This window comes from Polyodon spathula, chromosome 6 (genome assembly GCF_017654505.1).
Source record: "Polyodon spathula isolate WHYD16114869_AA chromosome 6, ASM1765450v1, whole genome shotgun sequence".
NCBI lineage: Eukaryota > Metazoa > Chordata > Actinopteri > Acipenseriformes > Polyodontidae > Polyodon > Polyodon spathula.
In genome coordinates, this window is record NC_054539.1 from 6,158,111 (window position 1) to 6,179,959 (window position 21,849).

At 36.2% G+C, this 21,849-nt stretch overlaps 1 protein-coding gene across 2 annotated transcripts in view; it reads right to left on the reverse strand.

Moving 5' to 3' along the window:
- Nucleotides 1–21,849, reverse strand: part of LOC121316729 (regulator of microtubule dynamics protein 2-like) — a 65,086-nt gene that overhangs the window by 19,980 nt on the left and 23,257 nt on the right. For both annotated transcript variants that reach the window (XM_041251848.1, XM_041251849.1), the window contains exons 3-5: nt 20,590–20,788; nt 17,147–17,249; nt 14,851–14,911 (exon numbers count right to left, since the gene is read on the reverse strand). In XM_041251848.1, coding sequence (XP_041107782.1) covers nt 14,851–14,911; nt 17,147–17,249; nt 20,590–20,788 — 363 coding nt within the window. The remainder of the gene's footprint in view (nt 1–14,850; nt 14,912–17,146; nt 17,250–20,589; nt 20,789–21,849) is intronic.

Genomic DNA, 21,849 nt, shown 5'->3' on the forward strand with positions numbered 1-21,849 from the left:
GTGATGGTTTGGGGCTGCTTTGCTGCCTCAGGACCTGGACGGCTTGCCATCATTGACACAACCATGAATTCTGCATTGTATCAGAAGATTCTAGAGGAGAATGTCAGGCCATACATCTGTGAGCTGAAGCTGAACAAAAGTGGGTCATACAGCAAGACAATGATCCTAAACATATAAGCAGATCTACAAAAGAATGGCTGCAGAAGAAGAAGAAATTCTGCATTTTAGAATGGCCTCGTCAATGTCTGGACCTAACCCCATTGAAATGTTGTGACAGGATCTGAAGCGAGCTGTCCATGCAAGGAAGCCCTCAAATGTCACCAAGTTGAAGCAGTTCTGTAAGGAGGAATATGCCAAAATTCCTCAAAACCGATATGAGAGACTGACCAACGGTTACAGGAAATGCTTAGTTGAAGTCATTGCTGCTCAAGGGGGTGCCACCAGTTACTGAATCTAAAGGTTCACATACTTTTTCACACCTGGATATTTAATCATTTTTGGATAAATAAATGTTGAAAAAGTATCATGTTTTTGTGTCATTTGTTTAATCAGGTTATCTTTATTATTAGATTAAGATCTAATAACATTTTAGGTTTGAAATATGTGAAAATCCTAAGGGGTTCACAAACTATCTCAGAACTGTATAATTCCAAAACTTCATAGCAACGCATCAATATGAGATAAAAATCCAAAATTGTTCTTACCTTCCACTATGGAAGTGTAGTTGTAGAATACAACGTAAAAACAAGAGATGTCTTCAAAGGCCGACTTCTGAATACAACCAAACAGCAACCAATTTTTTCAGAGATCCTCTGAGCATGGACCACACAACCTGTAGTTAGCAAGTCGAGTGATGCTTGACTGAAGTCTTACTATGGCTTTTATAGAACTTTTGATACATTTAACATGGCAGAAGTCTTAATTGAATGAAAACATTTGCTGTTTTGACAGCTCCCATCTTTAAGTGAAAAATATATATATAAAAAGTGCCGGTGACTGCTTTTCTAAAATTAACTGGATATGATCGAATGTTCCTCATGTTCCACCCCTCCTTCCTCAAAAAAATAGGTTAACTAGAGTTCACAGGGTCCTTGCTACCAAATATAATACACAGGTATATATATATATATATATATATATATATATATATATATATATATATATATATATATATATATATATATATATAAAGAATATATTTTAATATGCAACACCAGCTCTTTTTGATTATATTAACCTGGGTCTAAAATATATGTCCCGCTCAGCAGCATATTATGTTACATTTTCAGTGTGTTGTCAATGGGCCAGTTTAACTTCATATACAAATGTGTGTTAACAAAATATAGGACAAAGACTGTAGGGGTTTATCATAAGCCTTTGAATAAAACAACAAACATACAGTGGCAAGTCATTATTTTCATTTAAATTCAGGCTATAATGAGCATGTTAAATATAATACTCTCATTTTAACTGTACCATTCTTGGACTAAGTTTGACCTCTCTCTGTTTCTAAAAAATCCCCTGTGCAAGCAGGTTTCGGACACCATGTTTACCTGCCAAGGTTAGTTTTTGAATTAATATGAAACGCTACTGTAAGCACTTTTCCAAATTCACTGCATTAAGTAATGTTTTGTCCAGGTTCAAGAGATGACTCGGACTGGTATCTCTCCAGATAAGAAAAAAGCTTACATCCTAATTTTTTATAACTAAAAACCTGTAAGTCTATTTTCTAGGTATTTTTAGGGGGTTCTAAAAAGGGGGTCGTGACTTGTACACCGGTGTGACCTGTAGTCTTTTTCCTGAAATGTTTGTCTAAAAAAAAAAAAAAGGGGGGGGGTGACTTACACACCAGTTTTTACGCTAATGAGGTACATACTCATGACTTTCTTAAAGCACCTTCTGTTGGTTATCATTCAAGATTGATACAAATCCCGCTTTTAACATCCAACAACAAACCCTACTTTGAGATGCCAAAGACATCCTTATCTTTGAAGGTCTACTGATGCTTTGCTCATATAGGCAAAGCAAAGAGCTTTGTTTTTCAGTATTCTACTGTGTATTAAAATTATTAAATCCAGTTTACACTATATTGTCTTATATTGAAACTTAACAGTTCCTCTGTTTATCACAGTAAAACCTTTACACTTATACTTGATTAAAGTACATGTGTTTAGCTTAGAAACTACTTCCAAATCAAGCCTATTTTTCAAAATAATAAACTTGACTATGGACATGTTCTTCAGCCAAATAAACTAAATGCTTGTTTTCTGCCTATTCAGTTTCCCTGTAACAAGACTTCTACTGTTATTACGATAAGCCTCATACAAGCAAAAACACTTATTAGTTCAACTATTCTGTTTCTATTTACTTAAAACATATTATTTCTCTTGAAAGTTTTTTCATTATATTTTTTACTGGATCAGAATACTTTTTAAAACCTCTGTGCTTAACTACAATAAAATCAAATAAAAACAAAATAGGTATAACCTAGCTTTTTAGTTTCAAACATCGCTCTGTCTAGAAAGGGTTACTTTTTTAATTTGCTATACTGCAATACCAAGGCTCTCTGTTTAGTTTTTTAAAACTAAAAAGTATGGCTTAATTTTCAAGTTAATTAAATGAGATGCCTGCGTTGGCTGAGGTTACAGGTTTCCGTGTGCGATAGTTCTTACGACCAGCTTGCAACAGTTTATATGCACTCTAATAACAAAGGCATCTTGTTCAGATGGCTTAATTCAAATTCTGTTATCCTGTTCATAATTTGCTACAATAGTATTTCTACTGGTTTTATATTCTTTAAAACATAGAATAGTTATTATAATATTTTAACACACATGCAGTTTCACAAATATTCAATTTGTATCCTTCCAGTAGCGGTGACAGTCTTGGGTCAGTTTCTGCTCTCAGTGAGTCTGTCAAAGTCACCACAGGTGTGGGCGACGGTGTTTTAAAGGCTGATACTTGCAACAAACTTAAATCTTGTTAGCTGGGCTCTCATCTCTACATTCTCATTCCCATCATCAGTGGGAAGACTTTTCTATTAAAGAGCCATCCATCTCTGCCACATACACCATTCACTCAAAAAGGTGCTCACACCTTGTACAAGGGAAGACAGGTTTTGGGGTAACTTGTGACACACTCATAGAAGAAGAAAAAAAACAACACACAAAGGATTTGCCATTTAACCCAAGGCAATATTTTGGGACTGCGTTGTCGAGAAACAGACAACAGAAATGAGTGTCATTGATAATAAATTCATAATTTTAGTTGTACTCATTGTTTTTCCAGTTTCCGTTTTCCATTTCCAAAGAGTGATGGACCAATAAATTAAGCATGGTTCTCTTGGCTATGATCTACCTTCACTATATCATTCAACTCTAAGAAAACCTACAATTAGGATGAATGATATTGACAGAGCAGCTTGCACCGACGTATTCTAATGAAGCATTTTCTAAATGAAATACCCCATTTACAAGCACACCTCTTTCTGCACCTACTACGACATCGAAAAGGTCAAAAAGGAACACCTGGGGAAGCAAAATTCAAGATGCGAAACAAACAGTGTGCGAAAATCACCAGAACGGGAAACCGATCTCCCTCAGCGAGGATCATCAAGTGGCTGGGAAAGGAGGAAAGGATACTGGTATACCTGTATACATTTGGAAATGATGTGGGCTCACTGCCATAAGATCTGACCACCCCAGTGAATACTGTACACCGAACGCAGTTCAAGACCAGTTAATAATAATAAAAAAAAAAAAAAAGTTTTGAACCAAGGTGACATGACACAGTGTTTAAATCAGTACACACACACCTCTAAAAATGAAATTTGTGAAATGCATTTCTGATGTATTTACAGTGTGTGTGTGTGTGTGTATATATATATATATATATATATATATATATATATATATATATATATATATATATATATAAACAGCAATATATGCAATGTATTGACCAATCAGAATTAATGATGACTGCTTAAATCTGAATCCACGTCTGACTCTGTTGTTTTATTTACATTGGCTGATAAATAAAAGTTCAAAAACAAATTGCTGCAGTTTATAAACTTTTTATTTCCTCCAAAGTAGCTATTTAAGTTGTGTTATATACAAGCAGTTAATTTAGCATCTCATTAAATGTGGCATCAGTTAAAATGTTACAACATTGTGGAAACCACACTTGGCATACGCTCTAGAGAATATGTTTTAAATAAACTTCTGAACTTAGTTTTAACAGTGAGAAAGTTAAACATAACAGTGCTGCAAATGCCAAAACACTGAAACAATGTTAACTATATACCTTTTTATATGAATAGGGGATTTAAAACACCATAATAAATGAAAAACGGGTCTATTTCTTTTTTCTCAAAGTCAGAAGAGATTAATGCAGGCATCAGATATGGGACATCATCATCATCAAACCAAACATGACAGGATTAACAGCAGAAATATTTAGCTCTAACTTTATCAAGTGCATCTGTTGTCAAATGAAAGAGAAAAAAAAACACATTCAGGGAAAATGGCAGACCCTGTTGTGCACCTGTATTTAAACTCTCTGTGTGCAAAAAAAAGAAATAAAAAAAGACAGAAGCTTTACTATTTTTGTTATCACTTGCAACAATACAACTACTACAAATCTCATTAAACATGTGTACACATAGTCTTTGCATTATTATTATTACTATTTAATTTTTATAACTCCTTGTTAGGCTACTCTGTCCATTAAATACACTGTATAATGGCTCTCTTATAATATACATTTCAATCACCTGACCTATACTGTGAAAGAAGCAAATCCTGCAGCAGATCTCCAACTGTAATAATACAGCAAGCACTTTTACTGAGCCCAGGTGATCATATTGTGTAAGCAGTCACAGAAAAAGCAAGTGCCTTGCAATAGGGCACATAGTTTCCTCTCGTGATTAATGAATGCTGGGTTAGCCCACATGTGCTACACAGGCTTGAAGAACTAAGGCTCTCGTGCAGTTAGAACACCACAAGCATGGCTTTAGCGTATGTGGTTACTAAACTCAGTATCACTTGCAAAACAATCCCTTAACCATAGTTAGATTTGAGGCTTTACTGTCACGCTTAACCAGGTTCACCAAAGGCATGCTGGTATTATGTTATTATGTTTCTTCATTAGGTCTCTCCAACTGCTAACTTTGTTTTTGCAGAGTCTTGAAAACACATTCTCTATTTTTAAATACAGTGCCGTTTTTTATGCATTCATACAAATATCACAGGAATAGAAGATTCCATATAGACAACAAAAAACAACATCCCAAACCTTAATTTCAAAAATGGTTCTTCTTAATTGACCACCTAAAGGCAAAGCATATTATTATTACAGTATTTCTTTACTGGTAACAAGGTTTAATTTCACAAACACATTGGCTGTGTACCAAAAAGAGCAGATCTTATTTTATGTAATTAAAGAACAAATGTAACAACTCTTATAAAAGTAACAATGTCATTTATACAAGTGTTTAAAGATAGGTTGTTGAATTATTTTTTAGTAATCAACGCTGCAGTGTGAAATACCTTATTTTAAATTGGTGCCCAGTTTTGTAAATGCAGTCTCAATAGATCATATAATGTTTGGGCGCTGGTAGACAGCTTCATCTAATATATATTTTTTTGGTATTTATTTTACCAGTATAAAAACAGAAGTTTATAAGGACTTCCATCATTCACAACCAGACTATATTGAACATCCTCAATCGGCCAATAAACAATAATGCAGTCAGTATCAACTACATTTGGGTTAAATACTGTAGGTGCATCCAGACGTCAGCAAGTCTTGGTGCAAAATGCAGCATTACTTTCCCAGGATCTTGGACCATAAAACCATATTTTAAAGTCAATTACATAAAATGAACAAAATCACAAAACAATGATTTAAATAAATAATGTTAATAACTAATATGAATGCCAATGTTTACTGACCCTAAATGATAAGTGTGCAATTACATGGAAATGGCCTGGGGCATGGTTAACATGTAATTACACAGCAGTTACTGTGCAAGAGCAAGAAGCATTGGTAAATACTGTGCAATTACAGGGATATTCATGCCCTGTAATATGAACAGCAAATCTAAATCTAACTAAATTAACTTAAAAACTACCTTTAGGGTTACAGTTATACAGGTACCAATTGTTTGCAAATAAAAACCCCAAAAAAACACCTACAATATAATTCAATACAACAAAAGCCAAAGACTACAATAAAAATACCTTATATGTGGTTTTACTATCTTTAAAATCACTGATGTTTGCCCCATAGCTGATCTTCAGATTAACCTGCGTTCCACCAACAATTTGTTCTGTATATCTTGAACCGGTTCTCAGGCTCCATTACACGCAACCCAATAACATTTTAATACATGAAGAATAAACTGTACATAACAGATCCCTTAGCAAACAAACACTCCAAAGAGAAACCACAGCATACTGTTAATATACAAAGGACCCAGGTTTAAATTATAATTTTTACATTTATTTTTTTATTTGATTATTTTTCTTCACAAACCATCTTCAAACCATAAACTTCAATTGTACATCATAATAGCTACAGGCAAGATTGGCGTTGCTATAGCAATATCAATCAAGTTATCAAAGCAATCTAATTCTACATTGAATGACAGTTCATAGATAGATCATAGTTCTCTCTAGAGCAGACGCTCTCCCCCTCGGTGTACACACAGCAAACTTTCGCTCAGTGCCCATCTGTGCGGTCATGGCATTGCAGTAGCCTCAAACGCTGGTGCTGCTGCATTCTTAAACAGGTGTAGGCTCCCCAAGCATGCACTCCCAGCCAATCAGGACTTCCAGATTAAGTGGAAAATGCTACCAAATATATGCTATATATACACAGTAGCTCGGCTAAGAGAACACCACTTGAGAAGCAAGCAAAGCGTTCTTATTGCCAAAGTCTTCTCTAAGACAGAGTTAGCCACCAGGCACAATTATGAATCAATAAATACATGCATATGAGAAACGAGAGTCTGGGGATAGGAGGGAGCAACGTGTAATGTGTTCCGTACCTTCGAAGGTAAAAATGTACCCTTCGTAGCAGCCCTAGTTATGGGCAAAGCACGGTCTGCCCGGTGCTTCTCAGTCAGAGTCCAAATCACTGCCTCTGTTCTTTCATTAATATTATGAGTGACAGGCAGACCTTTGGAACAAAGAATTAACACAAGAAACCCCACTGACACTTGCATAGTACCATCATCAACAGCCAGATAGGAATCGAGCTATATAAAACCAACGGCACACTTTGAAACAACAGTATCCATAACATCGGAACAAAACTTTACATGACAAACCCCACTGACACTTGCTTATAAAAAGGACAGTATTATTAATAACGTAATAATAACAACAACAATAATATTAATTAGTTGTATTGAACTGTCCAATCAGAGAGATGGATGCAGTTACTGGGTGGAGCATGAAGGATTAGCTGATTCACGTTCGACAGTGTTTATGACAAGCGATCTAAGAGTTGGAGAGTGTACTCAGCACAGTGACAGAGTGTACGTACATATCTAGATTTTAATAATTTGTTTAAAATCAATTAGTCTTTTATAGCATTAAATTGTATATAGTTGTCATCAATAAAAAATACCTTTTTAAATAGATTTTTAAATATATTCCTATTTTCTGAAACCGGAGTTCCTGTGTAGTTTTTATGAATGTAGCTCTTGAAAACATAAAATTAAAAGATCTTTGTGATTAATTTCAGACTTTGACTGGGCATTGTTGGCCACTCCTAGATCTGCCCAGGCAGAACTCAGAATGAAAGATCTTTGTGATTAATTTCTGACTTTGCCCGGGCAATCCGCAGATTGCCCAGTTTCGGGGTTTACCCATAACATATAGCCTATATTTTACTATGTTTGGCAATGGTTTTCTCTTTAAAAGGTTTCAAATAAAACAAAAACACATTCAGAGGATGGGCCACATTTATAAATAATCACAATAAATGATTCCAACACAAACATATGGGTTTAACCCAAGGTCTGGACCGAAACATTAGCCAATAAAAACACGTTGTTAAATGAAAGTGAACTCAACAGGCGGTCAGGACAGATGACACTCACGCCTTTTCTCTAGTTAATTTATGAGCATGGCTAACCTGTACTGCCTGCAATAATGTCATGAATCTACTGGTTCAACCAACTAGCATTGCCATGTGGGAGCTGGCACTTAGTGATTCAACCAATTAGCACTAAGCATTGCCACGTAAGGGCAGGTGCTTGTTTTGTCAACCTATCAGCAACAAAAATTGCCCTGCGAGAGCATTTACTTTCCGGAAGTCTAGCAGCAGCTGGTTTCGCTGTGATAACTGAGCTCAGCAATGTCTGATGAAAAAACATGAAAAACATTCTCTAGCATCCAGCACTACATTTAAAACAAAGCCGATCAAAGAATATTTTAACTGTTAACATACATATGTCAACATATCTATCAATAAACAAGTCATACTGCAACATGTTGTTTGTGTTTGTTTTGCACTTCCCTTAATAAGCTGCATGATAGTATTATAGGTGCTGTACAGCATTGTACAGATATGCCACTGCAACTGGCTCTGCCATTTCATGCTACTTGTGTTTGTACTTAGTAAATGCTTATTTAGTAAATATTCTACATGTTATGGTGAAATACCTGCCAAATTTTGTGGGTTTATTACAAAACAGTGATTTCCCAGTTCTTCTTAGCAAAAAATAAATAAATATATGTTACCCTCGCTTCGCTTGGCAGTTCTCCTTTGCCTTTGTCACCCTACTTTTAAATAATGCTTGCCGCCCATGGTGATACTGACAGCATATAATAAATAATCCATTATCTCGGATGATCCTCTGTTACAATAAGTAGCAAAAACAACACATAAAAACAAGCTGCTTTACTGTGCTGCGTGCACCGTGTCATTATACACGATTCAAAACAATTACATAAACCACTTCCTCCAGTCACTAGCGTTACTGTGCTGAGTGCACCGTGTCATTATACACGATTCAAAACAATGACATAAACCACTTCCTCCAGTCACTAGCGTTACTGTGCTGCGTGCACCGTGTCATTATACACGACTCAAAACAATTACATAAACCACTTCCTCGAGCCACTAGCGTTACTGTGCTGCGTGCACCGTGTCATTATACACGATTCAAAACAATTACATAAACCACTTCCTCCAGTCACTAGCGTTACTGTGCTGCGTGCACCGTGTCATTATACACGATTCAAAACAATTACATAAACCACTTCCTCGAGCCACTAGCGTTACTGTGCTGCGTGCACCGTGTCATTATACACGATTCAAAACAATTACATAAACCACTTCCTCCAGTCACTAGCGTTACTGTGCTGCGTGCACCGTGTCATTATACACGATTCAAAACAATGACATAAACCACTTCCTCCAGTCACTGGCGTTACTGTGCTGCGTGCACCGTGTCATCATACACGATTCAAAACAATTACATAAACCACTTCCTCCAGCCACTAGCGTTACTGTGCTGCGTGCACCGTGTCATTATACACGATTCAAAACAATTACATAAACCACTTCCTCCAGCCACTAGCGTTACTGTGCTGCGTGCACCGTGTCATTATACACGATTCAAAACAATGACATAAACCACTTCCTCCAGTCACTAGCGTTACTGTGCTGCGTGCACCGTGTCATTATACACGATTCAAAACAATGACATAAACCACTTCCTCCAGTCACTAGCGTTACTGTGCTGCGTGCACCGTGTCATTATACACGATTCAAAACAATGACATAAACCACTTCCTCCAGTCACTAGCGTTACTGTGCTGCGTGCACCGTGTCATTATACACGACTCAAAACAATGACATAAACCACTTCCTCCAGTCACTAGCGTTACTGTGCTGCGTGCACCGTGTCATTATACACGATTCAAAACAATGACATAAACCACTTCCTCCAGTCACTAGCGTTACTGTGCTGCGTGCACCGTGTCATTATACACGATTCAAAACAATGACATAAACCACTTCCTCCAGTCACTAGCGTTACTGTGCTGCGTGCACCGTGTCATTATACACGATTCAAAACAATTACATAAACCACTTCCTCCAGTCACTAGCGTTACTGTGCTGCGTGCACCGTGTCATTATACACGATTCAAAACAATGACATAAACCACTTCCTCCAGTCACTAGCGTTACTGTGCTGCGTGCACCGTGTCATTATACACGATTCAAAACAATGACATAAACCACTTCCTCCAGTCACTAGCGTTACTGTGCTGCGTGCACCGTGTCATTATACACGATTCAAAACAATTACATAAACCACTTCCTCCAGTCACTAGCGTTACTGTGCTGCGTGCACCGTGTCATTATACACGATTCAAAACAATTACATAAACCACTTCCTCCAGTCACTAGCGTTACTGTGCTGCGTGCACCGTGTCATTATACACGATTCAAAACAATTACATAAACCACTTCCTCCAGTCACTAGCGTTACTGTGCTGCGTGCACCGTGTCATTATACACGATTCAAAACAATTACATAAACCACTTCCTCCAGTCACTAGCGTTACTGTGCTGCGTGCACCGTGTCATTATACACGATTCAAAACAATGACATAAACCACTTCCTCCAGCCACTAGCGTTACTGTGCTGCGTGCACCGTGTCATTATACACGACTCAAAACAATGACATAAACCACTTCCTCCAGTCACTAGCGTTACTGTGCTGCGTGCACCGTGTCATTATACACGATTCAAAACAATTACATAAACCACTTCCTCCAGTCACTAGCGTTACTGTGCTGCGTGCACCGTGTCATTATACACGATTCAAAACAATTACATAAACCACTTCCTCCAGTCACTAGCGTTACTGTGCTGCGTGCACCGTGTCATTATACACGATTCAAAACAATTACATAAACCACTTCCTTCAGCCACTAGCGTTACTGTGCTGCGTGCACCGTGTCATTATACACGACTCAAAACAATGACATAAACCACTTCCTGACCTATATTCACAGTTAAATATCTTTCTTTAACAAAGTCGATACAAAGTTGTCTTTCTTTTCAAACTTTAGTTCAGCTTTTCGTTGTGAACATTTTTTTTCAGCTGTATTCCCAATTTGTAAACCAAAACCTTTACTGCAGAATACTGCATAGTTCTTTACACACAAGCAGGACTGTTATCTGTAAACCTCATCAATTAGTTTATCACGAACATAAGCCTAAAAAGCTCATTTTTGACAGACTGAAACAAGTCTTTGGTAGGAGGTTTCACTGCCAAGTCTTCAACAGTACATTTTCTTCCGTCAAAATATGAACATTTACAATTAATTAATTTTTTCACAGCAATGAGCTGTCTAATCATATTTTATTTCTTTACTTCCTTACCTGGCAAAGGGGAAAGATGTTGAAAATACCAGTGCTTGTATAAACACGATAAATGCAGAACTGTATGAGGCAAAGTAAATGAGCTGAAAAATCAGCCTGCAAGGAGATGTGTCTCACTGTCCATTATTTGTATTATTAATATCAATCAACATCATGCTGCAGATTTAATTAAATAACTGTTTCTCTATTTCTTTTATCCTTGACTGATACGATACGAGGCTTTAAAAACAAATTATATATTCTCAGGAGGAGGTGGAGAGTGTTGAAGTGAATATGTATTGTTTAGGACATGAATATAATCTAAAATACCAAAAGACAACAGCTGGATCTTTGGTCTGCTGGAACCTTTATATAGGACACATTAGGATCATCAAACAGACACCTGAGACAGGCAAAGGTGGAATAGTGGATTCTTGATATCACTGTCTTTTTTCTGTTTCTTTAATTGAGATTTGTAGGACTGCATGCCCTTGGTTGCTACTGAAAGGGGGCAATTTCTAGCAATACAGAATAGTAATGCTATGTATTAAGGATCTGCAATTGGTGTGGAGTTACAATGATGCTCTACAGACTTATTTTTGCTGGATTTGAGGGGTGGATTTTGTAAGGAAAGTTGGTAAATTGATTTAATCTTCAACGGTTTTCACTTAATTCACACCAAGGTAAATATTTAAAAGTTATTAAACACACAGCACTGTGAATGTACAGCATGTGATGGTGATACTGATACACATTTTTGTAGTAGCTTTGTTTCTATTAAGAAAATGTAACGTGGCCAAATGCCATTTACACACATAATAACAGCAGCGATTCAGAACACTGAAAAACAAGATAAAGTAATGCACAATTTCAGATTACTCTGATAAAATATATTTTCCCCATGTTCAAACTTGCAGTTTAAACTTGCAGAGATTCCTTGAAAGATTAATCTAATGAGAGGAAATAACTTCCAAATTAAAACCAACTGCAATTTTCTGTTGACCACTAAAAAACTTGTCTACAACCAGTGGTGACGCGTAGGGAGGGCACACCTGGTCACATGCCCCCTCAGATTAATCACCAGGTAGTGGCTTAGTCACTGTGTTACAGGAAAAAAAAAAAAAAGGGTTGAAAAGATGTTTTTTTTGGTGGCCTCAATACGCTTCAATCAGTACCGCTTTCAATTAGTATACACATGAACCGCCACTCACAACTGACCAATGACATGCTTTCTGTCTGCCAAAGCACGCAATCCAAATTTCTGTTTGTGATTGGGCTAGTTACCATCATTCGTGAGAGGTTCAACCTTGAACTCTTCTGATTGGACAATGCACACAGCTTTTACACTTTACAGTCCAAATGGACACGCAACGTGACATAACACTGAGTGAGAGACGTGAAGTATTGCCTGACAGCGGTAGGAGAAAGGAAAACATAATTAAAAAATTAGTTATTTGTTTTGGTCGTCCTAGTTTGTCTAAACAGCAGAAAACTGTTGATGAACCGTCTGAAGACAACAAGCTAGCAGCTACCACCAGCAGTCCTGCGCCAGTCAAACAGAAATTAAATTGGTCAGGATTTGTGAGATTAAATAAAATGGTTTGCTTTGAACACAAAATGTTAGTTAACAAAAAAGAACAACCATACTGTAAGTACAAATTAACTTATATATAGTTATTTTTATTTATTATCATAATGAAATTGAAATCTGATGCGTATGTTAAAAGTTCAAGTCCATTGCTTTGTATTTCATTTTTTGTTTTTATTTGGAAGTGTTGTCAACTGAATTTTTTTTTTTTTAAAAACACAACAGTGCATTTGGTTATAGGATCTTCTGTTTAAAAAAAAAAAAAATTGTTCTTTATTTTTCGAAAAATCAAACGTCAATGCACGAATAATAACCCAGGTTGCCAATTGCACCAGTGTGATTACTTACCTTAAAGTTACCATTTTCATCCCCTCTCAAAAAAAAAATCCTGGCTACGCCACTGCTGCCAGGGTTTATTATTTAAAAATAAATATATATATTTTTATGTTTTTCATAAGTGTGCAGTTCTCGTGTGAGACTTTCACTTTTTCAATCAGCAAAATGTATGCTAAACAGAGTGAATTTGTTGTAGATCTTTTAAAATGGCAAAAAGACAGCTATGCTTGGAGTTTTTCTACAACAAAAAAAAGCTAAACCACCAACGCCAGAGACATCCAAGAGAAAACGAACCAGACTCTGGTGTAGTTCAGAATATTAACAGCACGAGAGTGTGACGATACCTCCATATCAAACGTTAGTGGAGGTGCAGCTGTCGATAAGAGACCCTTGCCTGTAAAGTGTTGTTTGCAGCTCTCTTGATTGTGACAGTCTGGCGTAGAACTATTTGTGATGAAAGATCTGGTAATGTTAGAAAGCTAGCTTAATGTTTACATAAACATTGTTAAATCAGGCATTGGGTTTGAGCACGGTATCCCTTCATTAGTTCGTTTTTTTGGGGGCGGGGGGGGGCTATGCCCCCCCAGTTTTTCAAGCCACCAGTCGCCACTGTCTACAACAGAACATATCACTCAGGTCCTTATGTGTCTGCATTGGTTTCCTGTTCATTCTCGTGTTGCCTACATTAAGGACTTTTTCTCAGCCCTTACATCCCTGGAAGACAGCTCAGATCATCAAACTCTGGACTTCTAAAGCCTTTGGTTTCAAGATGTGTTACTATTGGTGGGTGTAGTTTTACCTGCGTTGTCCCTTCTCTCTGGAACTCTCTGCCCAGCTGCATTCAAGACTCCACATCAGTGTCAAATTTTAAACCCACTCTTAAGGCACATTTGTTCTCGACAGTTTTTTTATAGTGAACCTGTGGACTTGTTCTTGTATTTGATGTATTTTTTAACTAAGTGTTCATTGTTTGCTTTGTTACTATTTTTATAGTTATATTTTATAGTTTTATTTATTACTATGTTTTGATTTAGTTTTTTTCATATTGTGCAGCACCCTGAGACACCTTGGTGTGTAGGGTGCTATATCAAATTAAAGTTGTTATTATTATTATTATTATTATTATTATTATTATTATTATTATTATTATTATTATTATTATTATTATTAAATGGCCACCCCTCCAGGCTTCAAAAACATAAACAAACAGTTGTTTGGATCAGCTGCTCTGAAATACGTTTTTTCACAGGCACACGAGTGTGGACATAAGGGTGATTTATCTATAAACTGTAAATGTTTTCTGCTGTGTTAATTCTGCCCCCGATACACATTTTCACAAAGACACAAATTTAAAAAATATGAGACGTTAACTTAAAAAATTGTAAAAAAAAAACGTAAAATGGTAAAATACGTACCTGATGCATCTGTGTCATTCAAATTCTTATCACCCTTAACAAATGCATTACATTTATGTTGTCAATTTTTTTTTTGGCACACTGTACATAACATCTGCGTTTCATTTGCAAAAACTCACCACTGGTGGCTATCTGCACTCATGGGGTCCAAAGTAATGGCTTCCTCAGCAAACTTCTTGCCTGCAAAAGACAACGTACCGTAAAACTTTAAATAAATGCCCCTGCTTTTATTTACAGTATTTGCCAGTAGCCCCGGTGCCTATTGGAGACCGGCAACTATTTGAAACTCGGCGTTTATTATGTAAGATCACTAACATCTGCAAATACTTCAGATGCAATCATGAAAAAGCTGCCTGCACACAACCTTATAGAAACGACATAAGTAAATTACAACATTCCAGCAGTGCCATTATAGGTTTTGTCAGTGGGTAATAACAATTTGTATTGTACAACCCCCATGTATAATTTAAAGTTTTTATATATGTGTGTGTGTGTGTGTGTGTGTGTGTGTGTGTGTGTGTGTGTGTAAACAAGTGTATGCACATACGTTTTGCGAACAAGCAGAAGAACAAATCAGTATAGCATAACGTTAGACACTTAACAATAATTATAATATATAATAATTATTAATAATTATATTGTCATTTAGGTCGGGACATTTATAAATATCGTGTTCGCACACAATTCCATTAAGGTAGGCTTGCAGCACAATAAAAACCAAAATTTTACTTTTAAAATTCATATTCGTAGTAAGAATCATCCTGTTTACACATGTACCATTTATTGTACCCCCTCATTACGTGTACATTGCTAAGCATGGATAATCGATGAAAAATTAACCCTAATAACTGTTAATACAAAAAAATGAAACCCTATAAATATAAAAAAATATACTGTTTGCCCACAACACACTCAAAAATGCTTCTAACTGTTTTTAAGATTAACAATAAAATCAATACAAGTACCAGTTTTATCACAAAATCAAAGCACTATTTGCCATATTTCCCAGCAGCTCCGGCGCCTATTATAGACTGGTAAGTATTGGAGACCGGTGCTAATTTGAAGTTTTACAGTAACCTTAATATAATAGCTTAAATTCAATCTTCAAATCATAATGCATATTAAGACCAACTGCCAGATTCACAAAGAGTGCTGACAGTCTAGATGGTGCAAGGTTACAATAGAATGACAATATCAATACCACGGTCGAACATACCGTATACCCCTAACAGCACTCCGAAATTACCACCATCGAACATACCGTATACCCCTAACAGCACTCCGAAATTACCACCATCAAAATTACCGTATACCCCTAACAGCACTCCGAAATTACCACCATAACAGCACTCCGAAATTACCACCATCAAAATTACCGTATACCCCTAACAGCACTCCGAAATTACCACCATCGAACATACCGTATACCCCTAACAGCACTCCGAAATTACCACCATCGAACTTACCGTATACCCCTAACAGCACTCCGAAATTACCACCATCGAACATACCGTATACCCCTAACAGCATTCTATTTGTCATTACTGACCTGACAATCTCAATTACAACTGCAACTTGCCTGTGTGAATCGGTAATAAAGCATTAATTCAGAGAGATCTATAGCTTTTACAAATCTCTGAAGACAGGTGGGAAGGGTAAAATGACCTGTCGTGTTGCACTTGAGGTACTGTCACAGGGCATGGTTATTTTACTTTTACATGCAATTTAAAAATCCCTTTGGTATAAGAAAAACATGTGGAACAGAGATGCTATTGCCCAAAGTAGCACACAACATTAAAAATAAATAAATAAATAAATAATCTATGTTTTTTATGATTTGAACCCCACGAAATGTATTTATCATTTTTTTAACATAATAAATCCATAATTGACTGATTTATTGATTTTGTTTGCACCACTAAATTTAATTTACTGGCATCAGATGTTTATTAACCCTTAGCAAAAGCATGAAAGTAGGTGTAAAATTTATTGGAAAATCAATCCTACAACACTTCATACTTTAGATTTCAATGTTCCTAATACTGAACATGCAGAGGTGTTTCCAAGCTGTAATAGCTGCAGCTTCAAGCTGTAATAGGTACAGGGCTTCCATGACAGGGATTCACATCAAATGTTATTTATAAAACAGAAGAAAATACTGTTAATATTTACTACTACTACTACTACTACTACAACATCATTACTAAAAATACATTTTAAACCAAAACAGTCATTTTAATGAAGAAAAAAAAAATGTTATGAATTCTCTTGGTTAATTAATGTAGCCTTTTTTTCTGCAAATAGCCACTAAGATGGGTGCAGCAAATTACTTCATTATTGCAAATAAAGGTGGATCATTTAGTGCATTCAACAGGTTTCAGAAATGTGCCATAACACAATAACATTGCCGCCTACCAGCCTCTGTATAGCTCTTCTTGTCCTCAATGTCTGAAGTCAAGTCAAACATGTCCCCATATGCCCGTGCCAATCGCCACAGAAATGGAACCTCTTGCCCATACTAAAAAAAAATATAAATAAAAAGGACTCTTATGGGTCAGTATAAAGAAAACAATCATACCCAATAAAGTTTATAATTACATGGGTCATTTTTGATGTGTCAGTCCTAAACACAGCCACTCTTTTAATCTATATCAATGCCACTAGTCTTTTATTTATTTATATAGAAACATCTGTAAATATAAGAAAATACAGTGCAGAGAGGTCCGCATTAGAGTTGGCTTATAGGTGTCTGGCAGACTGTATCTTTGACTAGAAGGAGGAGCCAGGGCCATCTCGTAATGTTCTACTTCGGAAACAAGTTCCCTTCAGTTTTGCTGGCATACACCGATGTGCACTAGATTGTGCTGGCACTCACTACAATAAGGCACATTGGATGTTCCAACCTACATTACATATGCCAGTCAACTGGAACTAGAACAAGCAGCTCCTGAACTCAAAGCACTTAACAGACTGATCACAACATAAGAGCCACCAAGACCAATGGCAAATATCATAAACAGGTTAGGGGACATTAAAATAAATAAACAGATAAACAAACAAACAAATAAATAAATAAATAAATGAAAATAATGTAACTTGAAACGACTTACTCTCTAATGTCATTAAAATATACGTAAATAAATACAGTGCTCTCTCGCTGGAACATGGGTCTCAGGGGTCACACAATATGAGCCTTGTAACCAAAGAGCGTTATAAACAGTGGAGGAGATAGGGGGGCGGCACAGGACACGACACACATCTGAATAAAATACAAAATAAAATAACTCCCTCTCTATAATGCACATATAGTGAAGCAAAAATCTAACTTTCCGTGAATTAACCATGCTAAAGCTACACGTAATCAACGCTATATTTTTTACAAAACAAAAAAAATTAAAAGAAAGCTGTTTTTATGTTAGAAATAGCCTGGTCACACGGCGGTCGGGAGTTCAGTTCAAAGTGACAGACAAGCAAACCAAGTATGAAAAGGAGAGCGGGTCGGGCGAGGGGAAGAGGGAATGGGCTCGCACCAGGTTCGGCTGCCAGAGTGGGGTTGAAGCGAAGCTGAAGCGCCTCGTCTCCTAGAGAAAGCTGCAGCTCCTCTCACAGCAAAAAAGTAAATACATTAGGAAAGATTACCAAGTATAATAATAATAATCTTTATTTTTATATAGCGTCTTTCATAGTGGACCACCATCACAAAACACTTTAAAAGATACGACACTAGGTTTGTGAACTATGCATCAGCTGCAGTGACTTACAACAACGTCTCACCCCAAAGATGTAAAAGGCCTAATATTTATTTAGTTATAAAACAATTGCTGTTTCATAAAGAGCCAGCACAGTTTTTCTTCTGTTCAGATACTTTATCAAAAGAAGAGACAGAAATGGAAGTTAAACTGAGAACTTGTTTACAGTTTGAACGACATCGGTACTGTATTTACTGTAGAAATATATCATGAAATCAGAGAAATGGGGGACATGCTGTAGGCACTTTATACCCGAGGCGCGTAATAAATCGAGACCCTTATAGCGATGGAGCACTGTATCCATAAAGCATTATGTGAAAGCAACTCTATGCAGCTTCCTGTGCACTACCCTTTAACAATATAGTGTGGTACATTGCATCTCAATTTGAGGGATAATGTTTAAACCACCTTAATCTTTGAATTGGACATAAAAGAAAGAGGTCTACATTTAAATACTACATCTATTTTTTACTTTAGTTGCAGTAGCCACAGGATGACATACTGAATATGTTTTTATATTTTAAAAGGCTTTTCTTTTTTTTTTAATGAATAGGAAACTTAAAGAGTAACTGTTGTTTCACAATAAAAACTTGCCTCTTCAAAGTGTTGAAAAAAATATTTTAATAAAGTAACATAACAAATTGTGAAAAAGGTTCCAAGGGGGTGTGAAGGATATCCGTGACATAATTTTTGTGAATTTAACTAACTTGAAAGGTTAACAAACTGCTTAGGAATCCAAACATGCATGGAGTATTGTCTCATAATCTGCAACCACAGAGTAATTGGGTTATAAATGAGTAAAATATTTTACATTTTCTTGTTGTAACATCTAACATTGTACGTGGTTTGGGGGATTGGATCGTACGTGCATACGTTCTTGGACCTTCATTTCATCTAAAGTAGAATCAACTCATCGGTGTCCTACTTTGTATGACTTATACAAAAATATTTAATTTTCCGAAAAATCGAAAAAAAAAAAACTACTTAGGAGTAGAGGGGTTCCGAAAAATATAGCATTATACATCCCCATGTGTTGCTACAACTGTTGCACCTGTAATTTTTATTTTCATTGTTAACATTTGACACATTTTTACACTTATAACTTCAAACTATGTTGCAAAGCTCTTTTCAAAACGGCCGCTCTAGTGCACTGATGGTAGCGTAAGGATTACTGCCCAAATATCAAACAAACGACAACCCTTTTGAACAGCACGGAACAGATCAGCCACAGCGCTTTATGATGTCTTATTTATTCATTTATTTATTTATTTATTTATTTTAAATCGCTCTTCCTGCAGTGATTTAGAGGACAGGTCTCAAACCCCAGTGCATTAGAGCAGACATTTTGAAAACAGCTTTGAAGCAGACTTTAAAGTTACATGTGTAAAAAGTTGTTAGGATGTTAACAATGAAAAGAAAAGGAATGACAGGTATGTTTTTAAACAGCTGTAGCAACATGTGGGGATGTGTAACGATTCACTGTGTATGGATGAATCATGTTTTAGTTTTTTGTATTTGTATTGATACAAGACCAAAAGCACAACCTAGCTCATTATAATTCACCAAAAGGTGCTGAAATGAAGAATGAAGAGTTTTATAGTTGTTTTGAATAACATTTCTCCAAATCTTATCATTTTTGTCTTTTAACAAATAGTTCACCATTAAATGCTTATATGATCTTTCTATGCATCATACAAGTAGCCCTACTTAGAAACCCTAAATCAAACGTCCAAGCTGTTTATTTCTTGTTTAGTAACATAATTGGATGCCAGTGTGTATATTATAATTTGGAATAAAGAGCTTTGGTAGTCAAAGGCTGGAAAACATGCAAAACAGTTATTCCAGTTAGGAAATGTGTTGTATAAATGTATTATATGACAGGTCATTAATTTAAAATTGGAGAACATGTTAGGAAAATGCTGATGTACTCATGTGTGACTGTAAATTAGAGGAACACGTTTTCAAATAAACTCCAAAATCCATGCAGTAAACACAGAGACTTTAAAAAGGCTCTAAAAAGGCACTTTCTGCATAATGCCTGTACTGTAACAAGGTCAAAGCTAGGTATTTTAAAAAGGGATTTCAGTGCTAACAGCTAATGTATCACACCTGATCTTTCTTCTCTAGAAGCATCATAAATCCTTCCTTCTTCTCAGATTCTGGACCTCTGTGTAAACTGTCAATCTTTTGCATAAGGAGCATAAATTCATCCTTCTCCTCTACCAAGTCTTTTGCTGGAAAGTTCACAGTAGGATCTTTGTTTCCTTCATCGGATTCCTCTTCTGTGTCCGTGTGAGCAGTGACATAGCTTGGGGGCAAAAAAAAAAAAAAAAATACAGCTGTAATGTCATGCAAATAGAGAGGAATACTATAAACAGGGCTACTACCACCATGCTGTAGTTTTTAAAGATTTTTTTTCTTCAATTTCCTTTAGCTGTGCCTCACTTAATCTTTTGTGTCTACTGTTGACTACTGTCTCAGTAGACTACGGCTCATTAATATGCAAGCTGTTTTTCCAGCACGGTCATGTGACACTGTTTAACCAAAAGGAGGCTGTTATTTTTCCAAGCCGTTTTATAAAACATAATTATATAGCATACTGCACCAAGAAATCTAGAAAGCCAGATAATATATAATTGACTAGATCAGACTGATTTGTATTACAGGGTATTGAAACTATCGAAAGCTTCAGGTGTATCGAAAAAAAAGATCACAACAGTCACTCCAAAATACACACTTTATAAAATAACATATACCTACATTATAGAGATACATACATTTCCTATAGTCTTGCACTGATTACATAGCCGATCACTGACCCACACCTACTCCAGGGAATCTAATTAGCAGCGTGATAAGAGCGTCTCGTGTGTGGCACTCTGTTTATATGCTGTATGTCTCTAACACGAGAAACCAGCCATGCTTTTAAAAAAGGTTACCTGTTTCTGGATCTATTCAATGTTCATGTATAGAAATAGATAATAGGAAAAAAGTATATGTGCAAGCCATTTGTAAAACGTGTTTGCCAAAACAGATTTAGAGTAACTAGCCAAGAAATCTGTAAATGCACAAGATTTGTAGCCGTGTTGTGATTTCTTGTCAACTACACCCCCTTGAACTTTTTTCACATTTTGTTGGGGCAGTGCCTCAGAGTTTCCACTTATCTAAACACTATTCTCCACACTGTTAAGGGGAAAAAAGTTTTTATTGAGAAAAATTTTTTTATATTAAAAATACAAAACTGAAAGATTATAATTGGATAAGTCTCCACCTCCCTGAGTTAATACTTGGTGGAAGCACCTTTGGCAGCAATTAGTTGCGAGTCTGTTGGGTTAGGTCTCTACCAACTTTGCACACCTAGATTTGGCA